The sequence below is a fragment of the Scyliorhinus torazame genome, chromosome 14, assembly GCF_047496885.1.
Source record: "Scyliorhinus torazame isolate Kashiwa2021f chromosome 14, sScyTor2.1, whole genome shotgun sequence".
Classification (NCBI taxonomy): Eukaryota; Metazoa; Chordata; class Chondrichthyes; order Carcharhiniformes; family Scyliorhinidae; genus Scyliorhinus; species Scyliorhinus torazame.
In genome coordinates this window covers 93,975,988-93,997,460 of record NC_092720.1, presented here as the reverse complement: position 1 = coordinate 93,997,460, position 21,473 = coordinate 93,975,988, and the positions used below count along the sequence as shown (strand labels likewise).

General features: G+C 43.0%; 1 protein-coding gene across 1 annotated transcript in view; it reads left to right on the top strand.

Moving 5' to 3' along the window:
* Positions 1-21,473, top strand: part of rsrc1 (arginine/serine-rich coiled-coil 1) — a 662,008-nt gene that overhangs the window by 373,878 nt on the left and 266,657 nt on the right. Inside the window, exon 8 of the mRNA XM_072474499.1 lies at positions 15,461-15,512. Within this exon, the coding sequence (XP_072330600.1) occupies positions 15,461-15,512 (52 nt within the window). The remainder of the gene's footprint in view (positions 1-15,460; positions 15,513-21,473) is intronic.

The window sequence follows — 21,473 nt, the reverse complement described above, 5'->3', positions numbered from 1 at the left end:
TCTGGCCTTTGCGTCCCTGGTAGCCCGGCGGAGGATTCTGCTACAGTGGAAGGGTGCGAGGCCCCCAAGCGTGGAAGCCTGGATCAGTGACATGGCAGGTTTCATTAAATTGGAGAGGGTAAAATTTGCCTTAAGAGGATCTGTGCAAGGGTTCTTCAGGCGGTGGCAACCGTTCCTAGACTTTCTAGTGGAGCGTTAGGAGGTGGACAGCAGTAGCAACCGGGGGTGGGGGGGGGGGGGGTTACTTTGTGTTTACTACTGTGTTTATTATCGTTTAATGGGGGGCTTGTATATCGGGAGAATACGGGACATAGCTACAAGATGTTTATTTATGTGTTCTTTGTTTTTTCTTATTTCTGTAAGGGGGGGGAAGGGGGTTGGTGAAAATATGTAAAAATTTGAATTAAAGTATTTTTTTTAAAAAAACACATCCCTGAATTCGCAGTCAGCCAGTCTTTTCAAGGTAGCTACAAACTGGAATTGATTCACCTTACTCTTGGTTGCGCTAAGGAAACCTAAACCTTTCTGTGACCTCTTAAGGTTTTGGTCAATAGTGGCCCTGCAATATTCCACTATTGCATCGTAGATTTTTGTGTCTGGCCTCTGACTGTACCAGACTCCATGAGAGGTTAAATGTTTCCTCCCCCCATTATGCGTGAGAAGGTTGGGACTTTTATATCTGCTGCTATCTTGTTTGCTTAAAGTAAACAGTCGAATCTCTCCGTATATGAGCTCCATTGCTCTATGTTCTCATCAAACTGTCTCACAGCACCAAAATCCCGCATCATTCTTTTTTACAATGGAAGGACCTCATGCGTACAATGTGCCATGCGTTTTTTGCACTCCCTTGATTCCTTTCGCCCCAAAACAAGGCAAACCTGAGCGTTACAACACCCATAGCTCTAAATTTGTTGTTGCAGCGTACTTGCTATTCATGGGGCTCCTGGTACTGTTACGGATCGTTTCAGGCAGAGGACGTGGTGCAGGCTCAAAATGCTAGGTTCTACTCTTGTGTTCTTATGGATTTTGCTTATCACAAGAATTGCAGTTGTAATATAATATGACTGGTGTGAGATCTTTTTTTTAATGTTATTGAAGTTTTTACATTTTATGCACTACATTTGATAAACATAAATGCGTTGGTTACAATATACAGATCATTTTCCTCTGTATCGATTTGTTGGTTCAGGGTCCGTTCCTGGGTCACTTCTTTTGCAATGGGCAGTTATCTGCTATTTTCATGTGAGCGGTGTCCTCGCCTTCCCCCCCCCCCCCCCACTTCGCCCCTCCCCCTATCTTGTTTACGGTGTTCATTTTGGGGGTTCTTTTCTTGTTGTCTTGTTCTAGGCCCCCTGGCCTCTGTCTCGATCATTTTACAGCCTCTCCCTCCTTTTTCTCTGGCCTCCACACCCCCCCCCCCCTCCCCCACCCCCCTCCACCCCCTCCCCCTTTTCCCTGTCTGTTCCCTGTGGTTCCTTTTTCTTTTGCACGTCCAGCCCCTTCCCCCTCCTCCATAGAACAAGTTGGCGGATCGCCTCCATGCTTTGTGGAAGCCATTCTCTGATCCTCAGACAGCGAACTTGATCTTTTCCAGGTGGAGAAATTTCGACAGGTCAGCCAGCTAGTCTGCAACTGTGGGTGGTGCTGCTGATCGTCAGCCAAGCAGGATTCTCTGGCGTGCGATTAGGGAAGCAAAGGCAAGTGCATCTGCCCTCTTCCCCATGAATAGTACTGGCTGATCCGATACCACGAAGACTGCCACTTTTGGGCACGGCTCCATTCTCACCCCTTGAACCTTGGACATCGCCTCGAAGAAGGCTGTCCAAAATCCAACAAGTCTGGGGCATGCCCAGAATACATGGGCGTGGTTGGCCGGGCCTCCTTGGCATGTTCACATTTAACCTGCTCGTTCGGGTTCTTGTCAGGGGTGCTCCTTGCAGCACTTCCAGCTGCATGAGGCTCAGTCTTGAGCATGAGGAGGTGGAGTTGGCCCTGCTCAGTGCTTCGCTCCAGAGTTCCCACCTTATTTCCGTCCCAAGCCTTTCCTCCCATTTTTCCTGTGACTCGTCCAGTGGGAAGTGTGTCCCCACAGTTTCCCTTCCCCAGACTGTCCGTGTCCAGTAACTCCTCTAGCATTGTGCTTCTCGGGGTTCATGGGCAAGCTTTATATTTCTAATTCATGAATTGACTTTAAATTCCACCAGCTGCCATAGTGGGATTTGGACCCATGTTCCGAGAGTATTAGCCAGGTTCTCTGGATTACTAGTCCAATGACATTATCACTATGCCACCGACTCCCCCTAGAAAAAGTCTACGTGTAGCTAAAAGCTAAATGTGAGCTGAGATTCAGCTGGACTTTGTGTTTGAAGGCAAGACCTCTACACCATGGCCAACGCAATTTGATGACTGAAGTTGATTAATTAATTAGTCCTTAAAAGTCCACAACCTCATTTAACTTTTAATTATTTCCATAGTGAGTAAAATAAACGTACACAACAAATGTGAATGTTTCTTAAGTGTCTTCTTATTTTTAGCTACCAGCTTGAAGTGGCCACAGAGGAAACACTTAAATAAATAAACAAACAAGTGGCACAGGCAGAAACCTGTTTATCAGGACTACTATTTTCAAATGGCAGTGTGTTTGAATCTTGAGTTGAAGAATAATAGTTATTGTGCTTATAATTTGTGTGATCAGGCTACACTGTTCTTATTTCCTGTGACAGAGTTCTGTCATTGTGTTGTTCAGAAGCAGAACTCTATTCAATGTTTGTGAGCAAGGGGATACAGTTCAACTATAATGCAAATTCATTATGTCTTTTTTGTCTTGTATCTTTTAAGGAAATTAGTTCACACCACACATCTTTATATTTGACATTCAGTAATTTGTATATTTGATTTTACTGATGTAATGGGAATATTTGGTGTATAACCTAAACTTACGCCAGTATTAATGTTACATGAGAATGTTACATTGAGAGTTCCATCTCGGGTTACACTAGCACTGAATTACAGCTCATGAAGATTTTTTTCTTGGATACTTACAACTTACATTTAATCAATCGTTGGTTTGGTTTCTTTCTAAGTCAACCTTAATTGCTTGCTCTGTACAATGCAGTTTACACTCATTGGTAAATCATTTTTAACATCACGAACTGTTGCAACAGAACAAGCACACAAAGTGTACTTCTACCGTGTCGTAAATTATTAATTTTTTTGCAGTTGCTTGATGGAGGCTTTTTACTCTTTAAAAAAAAAACATAATCGCAGGTATACCTTGTTATTACATCTGTGATTTAATATGGCTGCCCTTCTCATTTTTGTTGGGTAGTTTCTCTACTCCTGTGAAGATGATACTGATTTATTTTTCAACTACTTTGTATTAACCAAATAACGTAGATTTTGGCAGGATGTCACTAATGTTTTGTCAGCTAGTTTCCCTTTTGTTGGTTTTCAAACAAAAGTTCAGAATAATTTTGCAAAACTATAATTCATTTTTTACAGTTAGACTGAAACAGTTGTGCTTGTTGAACGTCTGTGCGAGTTGGTGCCTTGATGATGTTCAGAATGCTAAGAATTTAAGGTTAAGCTATGTAGTTTTTTTTAAAGTAAAAATTGTTATTACTGGAAAAATGACACAGATTTCAAAAACATGAGGGTATTTGATTGAGTTAATAAGGAGAAACTGTTTCCACTGATGGAGGAGTTGGCAAACAAACAAGACAAATTTCAGATAATTAACAAAAGAAGTAGAGGGGAGATGCAAATAAGTGTCATACAGCTGTTGCTGTATGATGATGGAACTGGTGGATCCCATTGAGACCGTCAGTGACCACATCTGCAGCAAGTGTTGGCTGCTCGAGGAACTTCGGCTCAGAATTGATGAGCTGGAGACCGAGCTGCACACACTGCGGCACATCAGGGAGGGGGAAAATTACCTGGACGCTTTGTTTCAGGAGGCAGTCACACCCGGTAGAATAAGTACTGTTAATTCGGTCAGTGGTCAGGGACAGAGTGGTGTGACTGCAAGGGAGGCAGGTAGGGGGATCCTGAGTTTAGGAGTTGAGGAGCCTCAGCCCTTGACCTTGTCCAACAGGTATGAGGTACTTGCTCCCTGTGTGGATGAGGAAGAGGGCTGTAGGGAGGATGCGTTGACTGACCACTGCACCGTGGTACAGGAAGCCATTCAAGAGGGGGAAGCAAAAAGACAAGTGGTAGTTGTAGGGGATTCTATAATTAGGGGGATTGATGGCATCCTTTGTAAGCCAGATCGTGAGTCCCACATGGTATGTTGCCTGCCCGGTGCCAGGGTGAGGGACATCTCTGATTGGCTTGAAAGGATTCTGTAGAGGGAGGCGGAGGATCCAGTTGTTGTGGTCCACGTTGGGACTAACAACATAGGTAAGACTAGGAAAGAGGACCTGTTTGGGGATTATCAAACACTAGGGACTAAATTAAAGAACAGGTCCTCCAGGGTTATAATCTCTGGATTACTACCCGAGCCACGTGCCAATTGGCATAGGGTTGAGAAAATTAGGGAAGTTAACACGTGGCTAAAGGAGTGGTGCGGGAAAGAGGGATTCCATTTCATGGGGCATTGGCATCAGTACTGGGGCAGGAGGGACCTGTACCGTTGGGACGGTCTTCACCTGAACCATTCTGGGACCAGTGTTCTAGCGAATAGGATAAATAGGTTGGTCACAAGGACTTTAAACTAGCAAGTTGGGGGGAAGGGAAGGATAAAGCTATGGACAGTATAATGGTTAATGGAGAGCAAGGCAGCAGGTTACGTGACAGGTTATTATGTAGAGATATGGGTTCAAAGACAAGGAAAATTAGGAGAAAGGGTAAGAGGAAAAATAATTTGCGAAAAGTTACTGATCAAGGTGTTAGGATTCATAACAAAAACATAAAAAACAGCATAAGTGTACTTTACCTGAATGCTCGTAGTATACGGAATAAGGTGAATGAGTTGATGGCGCAAATCATCGTGAATGACTATGATTTAGTGGCCATTGCTGAAACATGGTTAAAAGATGGTCACGACTGGGAGTTAAATATCCAAGGGTATCAGACTATACAAAAGGATAGAATGGACGGTAAGGGCGGTGGTGTAGCTTTGTTGTTTAAGGATGGCATCCGGGCAATAGTAAGGGATGATATTGGTGCTATGGAGGACAAGGTTGAATCAATTTGGGTGGAAATCAGGAATAGTAAGGCAAAAAGGTCACTGATCGGAGTAGTCTATAGGCCACCAAATAGTAACAGGATGATAGGGCAGGCAATAAGCAAAGAAATAACGGATGCATGTAGAAATGGTACAGCGGTTATCATGGGAGATTTTAATCTACATGTCGATTGGTTTAACCAGGTTGGTAAAGGCAGCCTTGAGGAGGAGTTTATAGAATGTGTCCGGGATAATTTCCTGGAACAGTATGTAATGGAACCTACAAGGGAACAAGCGGTCCTAGATCTGGTCCTGTGTAATGAGGCAGGATTGATTAATGATCTCATAGTTCGGGATCCTCTTGGAAGGAGCGACCACAATATGGTGGAATTTAAAATACAGTTGGAGGATGACAAGGTAAAATCAAACACTAGTGTTTTGTGCTTAAACAAAGGCGATCACAATGGGATGAGAGAAGAACTAGCTAAGGTAGACTGGGAGCAAAGACTTCATGGTGAAGCAGTTGAGGAACAGTGGAGAACCTTCCGAGCGATCTTTCACAGTGTTCAGGAAAGGTTCATACCGACAAAAAAGAAAGACGGTAGAAAGGGGAGAAATCGACCGTGGATATCTAAGGAGGTGAGGGAGAGTATCAAATTGAAGGAAAAAACATACAAAGTGGCAAAAATTAGTGGGAGACTAGAGGACTGGGAAGTCTTTAGAGGACAACAGAAATCTACTAAAAAAGCTATAAAGAAGAGTAAGGTAGACTATGAAAGTAAACTTGCTCAGAACATAAAAGCAGATAGTAAAAGCTTCTACAAATATATAAGACAAAAAAGAGTGGCTAAGGTAAATATTGGTCCTTTTGAAGATGAGAAGGGAGATTTAATAATAGAAGACGGGGAAATGGCTGAGGAGCGGAACAGATTTTTTGGGTCAGTCTTCACAGTGGAAGACACAAATAACATGCCAGTGACTGATGGAAATAAAGATATGATAGGTGAGGACCTTGAGATGATTGTAATCACTAAGGAGGCAGTATTGGGCAAGCTAATGGGGCTAAAGGTAGACCAGTCTCCTGGCCCTGATGGGATGCATCCCAGAGTGTTAAAAGAGATGGCTAGGGAAATTGTAAATGCACTAGTGATAATTTATCAAAATTCACTAGACTCTGGGGTGGTCCCAGAGGATTGGAAAGTAGCAAACGTGACACCACTGTTTAAAAAAGGAGGTAGGCAGAAAGCGGGTAATTATAGGCCGGTAAGCTTAACTTCGGTTGTAGGGAAAATGCTGGAATCTTATCATTAAGGAGGAAATAGCGGGGCACCTGGAGGGAAATTGTCCCACTGGGCAGACGCAGCATGGGTTCATAAAGGGTAGGTCGTGTCTGACTAATTTGGTAGAATCTTTTGTTGAGGACGTTACCAGTGCAGTAGATAACGGGGAGCCAATGGATTTGGTATATCTGGATTTCCAGAAAGCTTTTGACAAGGTGCCACACAAAAGGTTGCTGCATAAATTAAAGATGCATGGCATTGAGGGTAAAGTGGTAGCATGGATATAGGATTGGTTAATTAATAGAAAGCAAAGAGTGGGGATTAATGGGTGTTTCTCTGGTTGGCAATCAGTAGCTAGTGGTGTCCCTCAGGGATCAGTGTTGGGCCCACAACTGTTCACAATTTACATAGATGATTTGGAGTTGGGGACCAAGGGCAATGTGTCCAAGTTTGCAGATGACACTAAGATAAGTGGTAAAGCAAAAAGTGCAGAGGATACCGGAAGTCTGCAGAAGGATTTGGATAGGTTAGGTGAATGGGCTAGGGTCTGGCAGATGGAATTCAATGTTGCCAAGTGTGAGGCTATCCATTTTGGGAGGAATAACAGCAGAATGGATTATTATTTAAACGGTAAGATGTTAAAACATGCTGCTGTGCAGAGGGACCTGGGTGTGCTGGTGCACGAGTCGCAAAAAGTTGGTGTGCAGGTGCAACAGGTGATTAAGAAGGCTCATCGAGTTTTGTCTTTCATTGCTAGAGGGATGGAGTTCAAGACTATGGAGGTTATGCTTCAATTGTATAAGGTGTTGGTGAGGCCACATCTGGAGTATTGTGTTCAGTGTTGGTCTCCTTACCTGAGAAAGGACATATTGGCACTGGAGGGAGTGCAGAGGAGATTCACTAGGTTGATCCCAGAGTTGAGGGGATTAGATCATGACGAGAGGTTGAGTAGACTGGGACTGTACTCGTTGGAGTTTAGAAGGATGCGGGAGGATCTTATTGAAACATATAAAATTATGAAGGGAATAGATAGGATAGATGCGGGCAGGTTGTTTCCACTGGTCGGGGAAAGCAGAACTAGGGGGCACAGCCTCAAAATAAGGGGAAGTAGATTTTGGACCGAGTGTAGGAGGAACTTCTTCACCCAAAGGGTTGTGAATCTCTGGAATTCCTTGCCCAGTGAAGCAGTTGAGGCTCCTTCTTTAAACGTTTTTAAGAAAAAGGTAGATACCTTTCTAAAGAATAAAGGGATTCGGGGATATGGTGTACGGGCCGGAGAGTGGAGCTGAGTCCACAAAAATCAGCCATGATCTCATTGAATGGCGGAGCAGGCTCGAGGGGCCAGATGGCCTACTCCTGTTCCTAGTTCTTATGTTCTTATGTTTTTGCAGGGAGTTGTGATGATCAGTTCTGCACTGTCAGAAAGATTGGTGGAGCCATATTCAATAATCGATGGACTTGGCAGGCAGTGGCAAAAGAATGTTGCTTGCTTGTCCATCATGCTGACAGCTGCCAAGGATGCTGCACATGTATTAGAGCATCAACAATATCACGAGGTTTCTGAAGAAGTGACGTGCTCTCTACAGGGGGGATTCTGTATCCTGTGTTGAGCAGAAAATTCGAAGCATGACTCTTAAAACAATCAGATTGAAGATTCCTCACTGAGACACAGAGTTGCATTTCCCTTCTGGCGTAGGATCCCAATGTCAGGAGCAAATCCAAGTCCCAACCAAACACCTAACTCGATTTTGAAGAGCTGGGCCAATTAATTGTTTTGCTTGTTGCAATTTAGGCAGATAGCCTGGAACAGCTCCTCATGGTGGAGGAACCCTCTCAGCACTTGTTACTAATTTTTAAAAGAAAAATGGCCACAGCTGCAGCACCACCAGTGTGGGAGGAGAGTATGTGTATCTATGTAGGCATAGTGGCTGCAGTTTGGTGGGGGTGGGGCAGGTGTGTTGGGGCTTAAATTGATTCGAGAGCCCAGCCTCCAGCTTACCACCTCCAGGGATCTGCAGGGATCCGGATGCTGAGAGAGGCTCTCACCTAATCACAACTTGTTAGTTGGCCTGTGATCATTCGCCTTAATTGGCCTTTTAATTATGTGAACAAGCTTACCCACTGCTTGCAGGCAGCTTATTCTCACCCTGCTCAACATGCCTCCTTAAACATTGCCTAGAGGTGACAAGACACTGGCAAATTGGCACGTTGGCTGGCGCAGGGAAACTTTGGGCCTACCTGCTTCTGTTCCAACTGGAGGAGGGCTTCCAAAATCCAGCCCACAGTGTCTAAACCAGAATCTATAACTCAGAATTACGTCATGTGCAGAAAGTGAGATAAAAGGAGGGAAAGAAGATAGGTTTAAGATGGCAACAGCAAGATAAAAGGGAGACAAAAGTTAATAAATATATACTTTTCAAAATCCCCAATATGATGTCTGAGGTGTTAAGTAATGGGTAAGAGTAAAGTAATGCATTAAGAGACATTGCAATTAATTGTCTCAATATGTTAAGTATCCAATGATTGCCACTGATATGTAAAGGGGCTTCAGGTGGCCCTTGTGTCAGGTGGTGTGTTGTTAGAGTTTTGTGCAGAGGCTGTGGAAGTGAAATAAATGGTGTTTGGTGAAAAGGAACAGGATTTTTGACTCTTCATACAATGGTAACTAAAACGCATTAACAATGGTAGCAGAGAATGGTTGCTGTGCAAATGTGAAGGTTTGAAAGATACAACTTTTCCTGATCAAACCAAGGAGTGAGTGAGAAGGGGGAAAAAAAAGATACATGGCTGGACCCAGGATAAAGATGGCTGGATATGACAATTTATTTTCTGAAGGGGAATCGTACGACCAATTAGAAGTGCAGTAGTTATGTGGACTAAGGTAACTGCCTTGGGAAAGAGAAAACAAGGTATGGCATTTGCTCTTTCTCTACCTTATGACAGTAAAATCTGAAACAAAGTGCTTTCTCAGCTGGAATTGGAAGAGTTAGACTCAGAAGAAGGTCTGGAGACTATTACATGATATGGATAAGATTTACAAGAAAGATGACTTGTTAAGTGCGTATAAAGCATGGTTGGAATTTGATAAGTTCCAGAAAATAGAGGAATTCTCCATGGAAGACTATACAATGGAATTTGGCAGACTATATAAAAGGCTGCAGAAACACAACCTGGAATTTCCACAGTCTGTGTTGGCCTTTAAATTACTTGACTGTGCTAGAGTGAGCAACATGGATAGGCTCCTGGTTTTGACAGGAGTTCAGTTTACGGATGAGGATACCTTATTCGATCAGATGACAAAAGCTTTAAAGAAGTTTCTGGGGAAACATTTGATTCCGATCGCTCTGATGATTCAAATAGGTCAGTCTGCTATAAAGCAGAGTATGGAAGATACGCTACTAACAGGATGGCAAAATTGTACGGCTCGAACAGGGCCCAAGACTATAGAAGGAGATTGGGACCCGGAAAGTATGAAGACAGAAACCCCGTGAGAACATACAGTAAGAAGATGAACCCCAGAAATGCACGGGGCATGATAAATCGATGTTTTCGATGTAACTCTCAACACCATTATGTCTTCAACTGTCCAAAACGTTATGCTAGAGCGTTTGAAGCGACACATGACACGGAAGAGGAAAAAGATAGTGTTCAGAGAGAAGACATTGTCCCATTAACAAGCAGTTTTACGCCGGTAATGAGGGTGTTGGTTGCAGAATCCTTCAATTGTGCTGTATTGGACATTGGCTGCACATCTACTGTGTGTGGAATTGACTGGTTAAAATGTTACCTGGACTCCTTGAATGCTGAAAGTCGTAACAAGGTTAAGGAATTTGAAAGTTCCACAAGTTTCAAGTTTGGGGATGATGATACTCTGAAGTCGCTGAAAAGAGTGGTGATGCCTTGAAATATTGCCGGAGTGAATCATTTCATGAGCACGGATGTTGTATCAAGTGAGTTACCTTTGCTTCTGAGCAGACCGTCGATGAAGAAAGCACACATGAAACTGGATATGGAACAGGATAAGGCAACAGTTTTTGGAAAGACAGTGGACTTACAATTTACACAGTCGGGACATTATTGTATTCCATTACTGAAAAATAATATTTCAAGTAGAGTGGTTAAGGATGTGTTAATGGCAGTTGAAAATGGGACTTTCGCTGATAAAAAGCTTGTTGTATTAAAACTGCATAGGCAATTTGCACATCCGGCTCCTCGGAGGCTGAAAAATATATTAACGGATGCAGGGGTAAGGGATGAAGACTATACTAAACTGATAGAACAGGTTAGTGATTGCTGTGAAGTTTGTAGGAAGTACAGAAGGACACCAGCACGACCGATAGTAACCCTACCTTTGGCCAGGGATTTTAACAACATTGTGGCTGTGGACCTTAAGATCTGGGATAAGGCCATGTATCCAAAAGGACAACTACCAAAAGTTGGTACAAAGGTGACATACTTTCCTGAAGGGTCTAGTCAATGGAAGGATGCAACTGTTATTAGAGCAGGGACGGCCACTGGAAAGTATAAACATTGGTTGAATGTACAGCATTCGGGGGAGGGAGTTAAGACAATGGATTGGGAACATGAAGTTCAAAAATGGAGGTCACAGAAACGCAGTGCCAGTTCAGATAGTACATTGGTTAGTGAACAGATCCGCAGGAAAAGGTCGAGAATTTTGAAAGGACATACCACAGCAGATAGGAAAGATCAAGCAGTAGCAGTATAGAACAAGTTACCAGGCGGGAGAGGGAACGTAGTTTATCAAGGTCTCGGAACATGAGTAAGACTACGAATACTAATAGGAGTAGAAGCCCACATGCACGTGAGATTTTGGTGGCTCCCAATAAATTATATGAAAAGTTATCAAAGATGCTAAACAGCAAGAACTGCATAGTTGGAGTGAATTTGGGGTATACACGGAATTACCGGAAAGGGGACAAAGAGCTCTGTCCCACAGATGGATTTGCACGGAAAAGGTTCTTCCGGATGGAACTTATAAAGGCAAAGGCCAAGCTTGTGGCAAGGGGATTTGAAGAAAGCTTAGAAGATCAGGATTTAAGGGTAGATTCACCGACAGCAGGAAAGGTTAATTTTAAAGATCTTTTAGCCACAATGGCATGAGAATGCAAATCTATGGATATGAAAGCTGCCTTCTTTCAGGGGCATCAGCTCCAGAGAGACATTTTTCTCTGTCCTCCTGAAGAAGCAGCTAAAACAGAAGGGGTATTCTGGAAGTCGAACAAATGTGTATGTGGTTTAAATGTTGCATCTAGAGTCTGGTATTTTTCGGTAAGGTCAGTGTTGTTAAAGTTAGGCTGTTACCAGTTGAAAGTAGATCCGGTAATGTTTTACTGGCACTATAAAGGGAACCTTTCTGGTATCTTTATGATGCATGTCAAATAATTTTTGTGTGGTGGGACTAGTGATTTTGAAGCTTTTGTAATCTCTGGTTTGAGAAAAGAATTCAGGGTCGGAAGTCAGGCTTCCGGTGCAGTTAAATATATTGGACTGGAAATGAGACAGACTAAGTTAGGGGCAACTTTACATCAGCAATCTTATTTGGAAAGCATCAGCCCAATAGCAATTAGTCGTGGCCGGGTTTTCACAAAAAGATGCAAGGTTTCAAAGATGGAAAAAGAGCAACTGCAAAGTTTAATTGGGCAACTGAATTGGTTAGGTAGACAGACTAGACCGGACGTGAGTTTTGATGTCTTAGAGTTGAGTACAAAAATGAATGATCCCAAAGTGGAAGACATAATAAGAGCAAATAAAGCGTTTGGCCAAACTAAAAATGCAGGAGTGTGTTTTGAGGTTCCCGGTTTTAGGTGACCGTAGGCACTTGAAATTCATAGTTTATAGTGATGCGTCCTATGCAAATCAAGCACAGGAGGTTTTATAATTTTCCTCTTGGGGAACAATGGTAAATGTTGTCCTCTTGTGTGGGAAACAAAAGAAAATAAGGAAAGTGGTCGAAAGCACTTTGGCTGCTGAGACGTTAAGCTTTGTAGAGGCGGTGGATATGGCCTTTTATATATCTCAGATGTTGACAGAAATTTAACTTTTCGATATTGTTAATGAAGCCTGTTTATGTGATTTTTTTTTTCCAAAAAAGAAAAATTGAAAAAAAAAGAAGGGGAAATTGAGTGTGTGTTTTTGAGTTTCTTTAAATTTTGTTTTCACCTAATAATTTTTTTCTCCAAGGAAGGGGAGACTTAAGGGTTAAGAGTTAAGTAATGCATTAAGAGACATTGCAATTAGTTGTCTCATTTATGTTAAGTATCCAATGATTTCCACTGATATGTAAAGGGGCTTCAGGTGGCCCTTGTGTCAGGTGGTGTGTTGTTAGAGTTTTGTGCAGAGGCTGTGGAACTGAAATAAATGGTGTTTGGTGAAAAGGAACAGGACTTTTGACACTTCATACAACTGTAACTAAAACGCATTAACATGAGGTGCATGGTGCTCCATAAGCTACACATCAATGGCATCTTGCCATTTGACTCCTCATTTGAATATAAGTACCCTTTTTAATGCCATGATAAGTCTTAATCACTACTGAACAACTTCTCTGCCACTGAAAATTTACTTGTCAAGTGTATCGTCTCTTTGGTTCAGATTTTTAGAGTTGGGAGATTTAAAAAATATATATATTTTTGTCATCTCTGTTCGTCAGTACCTGATTTGACATTGAATTCAGAGTTAGAATCTACACTTTCTGATTCAGACTCATCTGTGCAATACTTAACCCTTCAACCTGATTATTTAAGGAGATACTCAGCTACATATACTCTTTCCAGATCCTGCATTATTTGGGTCGGTAACTTATTTCCAGTGCAAAAGGTTATTGAAATGAAATAATGAGTTGCAAGTCTAATGGTTCGTTGGGCAGTTATTTCTGGTCCAACTGGTAAGTCTGCTACATTACTCAGCTCTGTTCATTTGTTTTACACAAAAATTACTTACTTTGCAATAAGTTTTGAATTAAATTTTAGTTTAGTGTGTATTCTTCACAGGCCAAATATAAATTACTTGTTTACATGTATGGATTATAGGAATGTTTTGGCCAGAGCAAAAAAAGCTTTGGAGATCTAATTGTAAAATTTGTTCCATTTAATTTGTGTGTTCTAACATATTCATGTGTATTTTAAAATTTCCCAAGTTAATTACAAAGCTCAATGCAAACATAAAAGTTACTCTTGAGAAATGATGAAGAGCTTTATTGTTTTACTACTGATGTAATTTATATTTTGAAGTTGGCACCAGTGCAACCAGAGCTCCATTGTTACTCTGAACGACTATTATTTTTAAGTATACTGCTACTAATTGATTCACTTTGGGTGCTTTTAGGAGGATGAAGTCCACTCTAAGTTATGCTTCAGTCATCATCACACTGCTATTTGTTGGAGTTTGTTTTGCACAAACTGGCTATCTACATTACATCAGTGACTGTGCTTTGCAAGTGCTAAATTAGTTGTAAAATACTTCAGAATGTTGTGGGGTCCTGAAAGGTGCATTATATAAATATAAGTCTTTGTTAAAAATATGATTACTATAGCCAAGTCTGATCTCAACAAGGGTAATGGCAGTCAGTTGTCCTACAATGGATCTCAGCACTCCAGGCTTGAGAAGGGATTGGCAAGGGAACCTATTCAGTCTATGCAAGCCATCTGCACATCGGCAATTGAGGATATGATCTGGCTTGACTGTGATGGCCCCCACATTCAAAGAGCCAGTTAATGGTCGCTGCCAGATCTCATTCGTAAAAATGGTTATTTTGACAAATTAGCATAGAATTGGAATGTGTTCCTGCAAGGAACCAATGTCTTTATGAGGTGACGGAGAGAAAGAAAATTGGCAGAAATAGAAACATGACAGTAAGCTATGTTCGAAAGCATACCTTTAAAGTATCTCACAGATATTACTGAATACATTTTGATGTTTTTTGTCTCTCCATAATATTTCTATGCCTTCAGTTTGTCTGAACAAAATCATTATACAAAGTGGTGTATATATTTGCATTACATAAAGTTGCAAAAAGTATAATTTTGATAATACTTGAAGCTGTAGTGTTAAATCTGAGGATTTGTGTGGGGGAGGAGGAGGTTGATGCCTTTGAAGGATTATGCAAATATGAACATTTCTTTGCTGAATGGGATTGCAAGAAGCTCTGGTGGCACATGTGTATGAACTGACTATGCAAATCCTCAAATAATCTAATGATCCCGAGCTACAAAGAATTAAAGCAAACTTTACATCTTCAGTTGTTGGAACTTCGCTGTAATAGATGCAGCACTCAAGCATGCATGTGAAAATGAAGTGTCTTTTTTGTAACAAATGTTACTATTGGTGGCAAGAGTAATTTTTGGATATGAGTGATGGGTATTTATAAAATGTTGGTCACAGTAAAATGAATTATATTTTGGCAACTTCAAATTTTATATTTCGTTATGTCTTAGTTATTAGAACATTGATAAAAGAAGACACATTTTGAACTTCTCATTGCAAACTTTCCTCTAAAATGGGTAATATTTTAACTAGGATGTTTATCTTTAGCTGGTCAATTTGTTTTTTGGGGCACCTCGTATTCCTCTCTGAATCAGAAACTGAGTGTTCCACCCGCCATTCAAACTATTTTCCTGACTGCTATGTCACTTTGATTACACAAAGACTTGTATGTTGTCATTTTTATTTCTTGATGAATGAAAATCCCTTGGACTGTTTCATCATTAATACAGAGATCCAGAGGGCAGCACGGTGGTACAGTGGTTAGCATTGCTGCCTACGGCGCTGAGCACCTGGGTTCGAATCCCGGCCCTGGGTCACTGTCCGTGTGGAGTTTGCACGTTCTCCCCGTGTCGGTGTGGGTTTCACCCCCACAACCCAAAGATGTGCAGGATAGGCGGATTGGCCACGCTAAATTGGCCCTTAATTGGAAAAAATAATTGGGTACTCTAAATTTATTTTTAAAAATACAGAGATCCATTATATTTGATGTGAGTTTATCTTTGTTGTTTTGCAGCCCCCAGCGGAACAGGCCAAAGCAAGATTACAGTTGGTCCTCCAGGCTGCTGGTAGGTAATGGTATTGAAGTATCATGCACCATGTGAGATTGAATTTCCTTGTACATATTGTGTAGATATTTTCAAAAGATAGCTTATATTTTTACTTATTACGCCATTTTCTTAGTTGTAAAAATAAGCTTTGCCTCACTAAAAGTAAAGTAAATATTACTTTTCATGTAAGCTATTAATTCCATACATTTGGCTTGCTGAAAACAGATTTTGAAATTGGTAATTAAGTGTTTGGTGCAATTTCTTTTTTGGCAGATAAGATTTGTTTGTATTTGCCTGCCAAGTTATTTCAATTTTTTGAAACTTAGATTCAAGTTATGTTGACATAGATTGTATAAGCTCTTAATTAGAAACATACATTTTATAAAAGATAGGTAATGCTGATATGTTTTACCAAAAGTTATGTTTTACCAACATATTTCACATTTACTGATCCAGAAAAGTGTTTTTACTATTTTTATATGTACTTAACATTTTGGTGAAACTTGTTTTTTCTTCTGTTACTGATATCATCTGATGGTGTGGCAGCTTGAATTTGATTGATGAAAGTAGAAGAAGTGGGTGATGGGGAGGTTGAAGAAAGAGCATGATAATTATGCACAGAGTAGAAACTGTCTATATTGCCTGAGAATTATGCACCTTATTTGAGCAGTGTTGGAGACCCCCATGCAGGCATGTTGGGCATGATTTAACGCAAAAAATCCGAGTTACGCTTTGGGAGTGTATAGCAGAGTCTTTGTCAGCGCCTGCAGTGCAGATAATGATCCTGCTGTCAAACGGAACTCTGTTGTTTTTTCTGACGTTGGCGAAACCTCAGATTGTCAGTGCTGGAAGAGATTGGGGTGCCATTTTGTAACGGTTTCTTGACCCCCCCCCCCACCCATCGGACACCCTACCACGTCCTCTGGACCCCTCCACTGCCCCAACTTACCTCTTGGGCGATTCTTGAGCCCGTCCTCACCCCGCCTCTTAAGGTGGCACTGCCAAGGTGTCAGGTTGAGACTGCCCAGGTGCCAGAGGGAGTGCCAGGGTACCACACTGCCCAGAGCCCGGCCACCCGGGGGCCTCAGATGGCCTTGGAGACCTCCCCAGGTTACGCCATGTTTATGTGGACCAGTGCTAAACGGTCTCCCAAGCACAGGCTTCATGTACTTCGGCAGAAATCGGTTGCAAACATATTTAAATGAGCCTAATGGATCATTTAAATATGTTAATCTGGGATTGTGACATCACGCGAGATCTCGTTTGGTCTCGCAAAGCGTTCCGAGCATCGCAAATCTCACACGGGTTCAGCGGTGTCATCACGCCAGACTCGGTGAAGCAGGGATTTACCCACCACAAAAAAGTCGATAGCTGGTACGAGTTTCAGATCGGGAATAGAAGCCAGCAACTTGATGATAAAAACTTTTTGGTACATGTAAATTGATTCAGACCACTGGGATACCAGCAAATGATCCACTGACCATTACCTCCCTCGCATTCGGATCTATCAAAATCTTAGCCGCTAAAAAAGATACTCTCTTGTTAATCACAGTTACTGCCCCCCCCCGGGCCGTACTGTAAAATTCTGAATGAAATACTTGCCCCACCCAGCCCTCTCGTAACCTTGTCTGATTTTTAGAACATAGAACAGCACAGCACAGAACATGCCCGTCGGCCCTCGATGTTGTGCCGAGCATTGTCCGAAACCAAGATCAAGCTATCCCACTCCGTGTCATTCTGGTGTGCTCCATGTACCTACCCAATAACCGCTTGAAAGTTCCTAAAGTGTCCGACTCCACTATCACAGCAGGCAGTCCATTCCACACCCTAACCACTCTGTGAGTAAAGAACCTACCTCGGACATCCCTCCTATATCTCCCACCCTGAATCTTATAGTTATGCCCCCTTGTAACAGCTACATCCACCCGAGGAAATAGTCTCTGAACGTCCACTCTATCTATCCCCCTCATTATCTTATAAACCTCTATTAAGTCGCCTCTCATCCTCCTCCACTCCAAAGAGAAAAGCCCCAGCTCCCTCAACCTTTCCTCAGAAGACCTATCCTGCAAACCAGGCAGCATCCTGGTAAATCCCCTTTGGACTCTTTCCAATGCTTCCACATCCTTCCTATAATGAGGTGACCAGAACTGCACACAGTACTCCAAATGTGGTCTCACCAGGGTCATGTATAGTTGCAGCATCACCCCGCGGCTCTTAAACTCAAGCCCCCTGTTAATAAACGCTAACACACCTTCTTCACGGCTCTATCCACTTGAGTGACAACCTTCAGAGATCTGTGGACATGAACCCCAAGATCTCTCTGTTCCTCCACATTCCTCAGAACCCTGCCGTTGACCCTGTAATCCGCATTCAAATTTTTTCTACCAAAATGAATCACCTTGCACTTATCAGGGTTAAACTCCATCTGCCATTTTCCGGCCCAGCTCTGCATCCTATCAATGTTTCTTTGCAGCCTACAACAGCTCTCCACCTCATCCACTATTCCACCAATCTTGGTGTCATCAGCAAATTTACTAATCCACCCTTCAGCCCCCTCCTCCAAGTCATTGATAAAAATCACAAATAGCAGAGGACCCAGCATTGATCTCTGTGGTACACCGCTGGTAACTGGTCTCCAGTCTGAAAATTTTCCATCCACCACCACCCTCTGTCTTCTATGTGATAGCCAGTTACTTATCCAATTAGCTAAATTTCCCTGTATCCCACACCTCCTTACTTTCCATGAGCCGACCATGGGGAACCTTATCAAACGCCTTTCCTAAAATCTATGTATACAAGAACAACTGCTCTACCTTCACATCTACACACTTAGTTACCTCCTCAAAGAATTCAATCAAATTTGTGAGGCAAGACCTACCGTTCACAAATCCGTGTTGACTATCCCGGATTAAGCTGCATCTTTCCAAATGGTCATAAATCCTATCCTTTAGGACCTTTTCCATTATCTTACCGACCACCGAAGTAAGACTAACTGGCCTATAATTACCAGGGTCATTCCTATTCCCTTTCTTGAACAGTGGAACAACATTCGCTACTCTCCAGTCCTCTGACACTATCTCCATGGACAGCGAGGACCCAAAGATCAAAGCTAAAGGCTCTGCAATCTCATCCCTTGCCTCCCAAAGAATCCTTGGGTATATCCCATCTGGCCCAGGGGACTTGTCGACGCTCAGGTTTTTTATAATTGCTAATACATCCTTCCTCAGAACATCTACTTCCTCCAGCCTACCCGCCTGAATCACACTCTCATCCTCAAAAACATGGCCCCTCTCTTTTGTGTACACTGAAGAAAAGTATTCATTCACCGCCTCTCCTATTTCTTCTGACTCCATGCACAAGTTCCCACTACTGTCCTTCACCGCCGGTGCCCTACCCTCACCCTGGTCATTCTTTTATTTCTCACATAAGAGTAAAAAGCCTTGGGGTTTTCCTTGATCCGACCCGCCAAGGACTTCTCATGCCCCCTCCTAGCTCTCCTAAGCCCTTTTTTCAGCTCATTCCTTGCTACCTTGTAACCCTCAAGCAACCCTACTGAACCTTGTTTTCTCATCCTTACATACTCTTCCTTTTTCCTCTTGACAAGATATTCAACCTCTTTTGTGAACCATGGTTCCCTCACACGGCCATTTCCTCCCTGCCGGACAGGGACATGCCTATCAAGGCCACGCAGTATTTGTTCCTTGAACAAGCTCCACTTTTCATTTGTGCCTTTCCCTGACAGTTTCTGTTCCCATCTTATGCTCCCTAATTCTTGCCTAATCGCATCATAATTACCTCTCCCCCAATTATAAACCTTGCCCTGCCGTATAGCCCTATACCTGTCCATTGCACTAGTGAAAGACACAGAATTGTGGTCACTATCTCCAAAGTGCTCTCCCACAAATAAATCTAACACTTGGCCCCGTTCATTACCCAGTACCAAATGCAATGTGCCCCCCCCCCCCCTCTTGTCGGCCTATCCACATATTGTGTCAGGAAACCCTCCTGCACACACTGTACAAAAACTGCCCCATCCGAACTGTTCGACCTATAGAGGTTCCAATCAATATTTGGAAAATTAAAGTCACCCATGACAACTACCCTGAGACCTCCACACCTATTCATAATCTGCTTTGCAATTTCTTCCTCCACATCTCTATTACTATTTGGGGGCCTATAGAAAACTCCTAACAATGTGACTGCTCCTTTCCTATTTCTAACTTCGGTCCCATTACCTCAGTAGGCAGATCCCCTTCAAACTGTCTTTCTGCAGCCGTTAAACTATTCTTGATTAACAATGCTACTCCTCCACCTCTTTTACCACCTTCCCTACTCTTATTGAAACATCTATACCCCGGAACTTCCAACAACCATTCCTGTCCCTGTTCTAACCATGTCCCCATAATGGCCACAGCATCGTAGTCCCAAGTACCAATCAACGCTCCAAGTTCACCTACCTTATTCCGGATGCTCCTTGCATTGAAGTAGACACACTGAACCCACCTTTCTGTCTGCCGGTACACTCCTGCGACCTTGATACCCTCCTCAGTACCTCACTCTCGACACTGGCTTCTGGAACACAGCTCGTTTTCCCAGCTCCCTGCCAAATTAGTTTAAACCCCCCGCGAAGAGCCGTAGCAAATTTCCCTCCCAGGATATTGGTGCCCCTCTGGTTCAGGTGCAAACCATCCTATCTGTACAGGTCCCACCTTCCCCAGAATGCGCTCCAATTATCCACGTAACTGAAACCCTCCCTCCTACACCATCACTGCAGCCACGTGTTTATCTGCACTCTCTCCCTGTTCCTCACCTCACTAGCACGTGGCACCGGCAACAAACCAGAGATGACAACATGGTTTGTCCCGGCTCTCAGCTTCCACCCTAGCTCCCTAAATTTCTGTTTTAAATCCCCGTCCCCTCTCTTACCTATGTCGTTGGTACCGATGTGTACCACAACTTGTGACTGCTCCCTCTCCCCTTTAAGGATTCTGAAAACACGGTCCGAGACGTCACGGACCCTGGCACCCGGGAGGCAGCATACCATCCGTGAGTCTCTTTCGCTGCCACAGAACCGTCTATCTGTCCCTCTAACTATCGAGTCTCCAATAACTATTGCTCTCCTGCTCTCCCTCCTTCCCTTCTGAGCCACAGGGATGGACTCAGTGCTGGAGATCCGTTCACCGTGGCTTACCCCTGGTAGGTTGTCCCCCTCAACAGTATCCAAAACAGTATACTTGTTACTGAGGGGAACGACCACAGAGGATCCCTGCACTGACTGCTTCCTCCCATCCCCTCTCACCTTCACCCATCTACCTTGATTCTTCGGAGTAACTACATCCCTGAAGCTACTATCTATGACCACCTCTGCCTCCCGAATGATCCAAAGTTCATCCAGCTCCAGTTCCCTAACGTGGTTTCTGAGGAGCTGGAGGTGGGTGCACTTCCCACAGGTGAAATCAGCAGGGACACTGACGGCGTCCCTCATCTCAAACATTCTGCAGGAGGAACATTGCACTGCCTTCCCTGCCATCCCCTCTAGATAAAAAAAGAAAAAGAAAGAAAGAGCTTACCAATTATTCACTCTACCCTTAGGTTAAAGGAGGTGGAAGGGTAGGGGACACTACAAGTGTAGTGTCTAGGGTTTAGAAACTGCCCAACTTAAATACAGGTAAAAATAAAACACTGAACCAGCAACCACTGCGCCCCACATGAGAACAGCAATCAGCTGTTATGGGCCTGCGCAAACAATTTAAATCTTTACTACTTACCCAGCAGTCACTCTGTCCTCACTCCGACCGGATTCAACTGGAAACTCCCAACAGTAAGTTTTTTTAAAAATTTACTCCCCTTCTCAGCAAGCACTCACTCAGCAACCACTGCGCCCCGCAAGATAAAACCTCAGGGAAAAGAAAAACTACTTACCAGTCACCAGCCAATCACTTACCTGCAGGCTGTGACGTCACGGTTCAACTTCTTTCT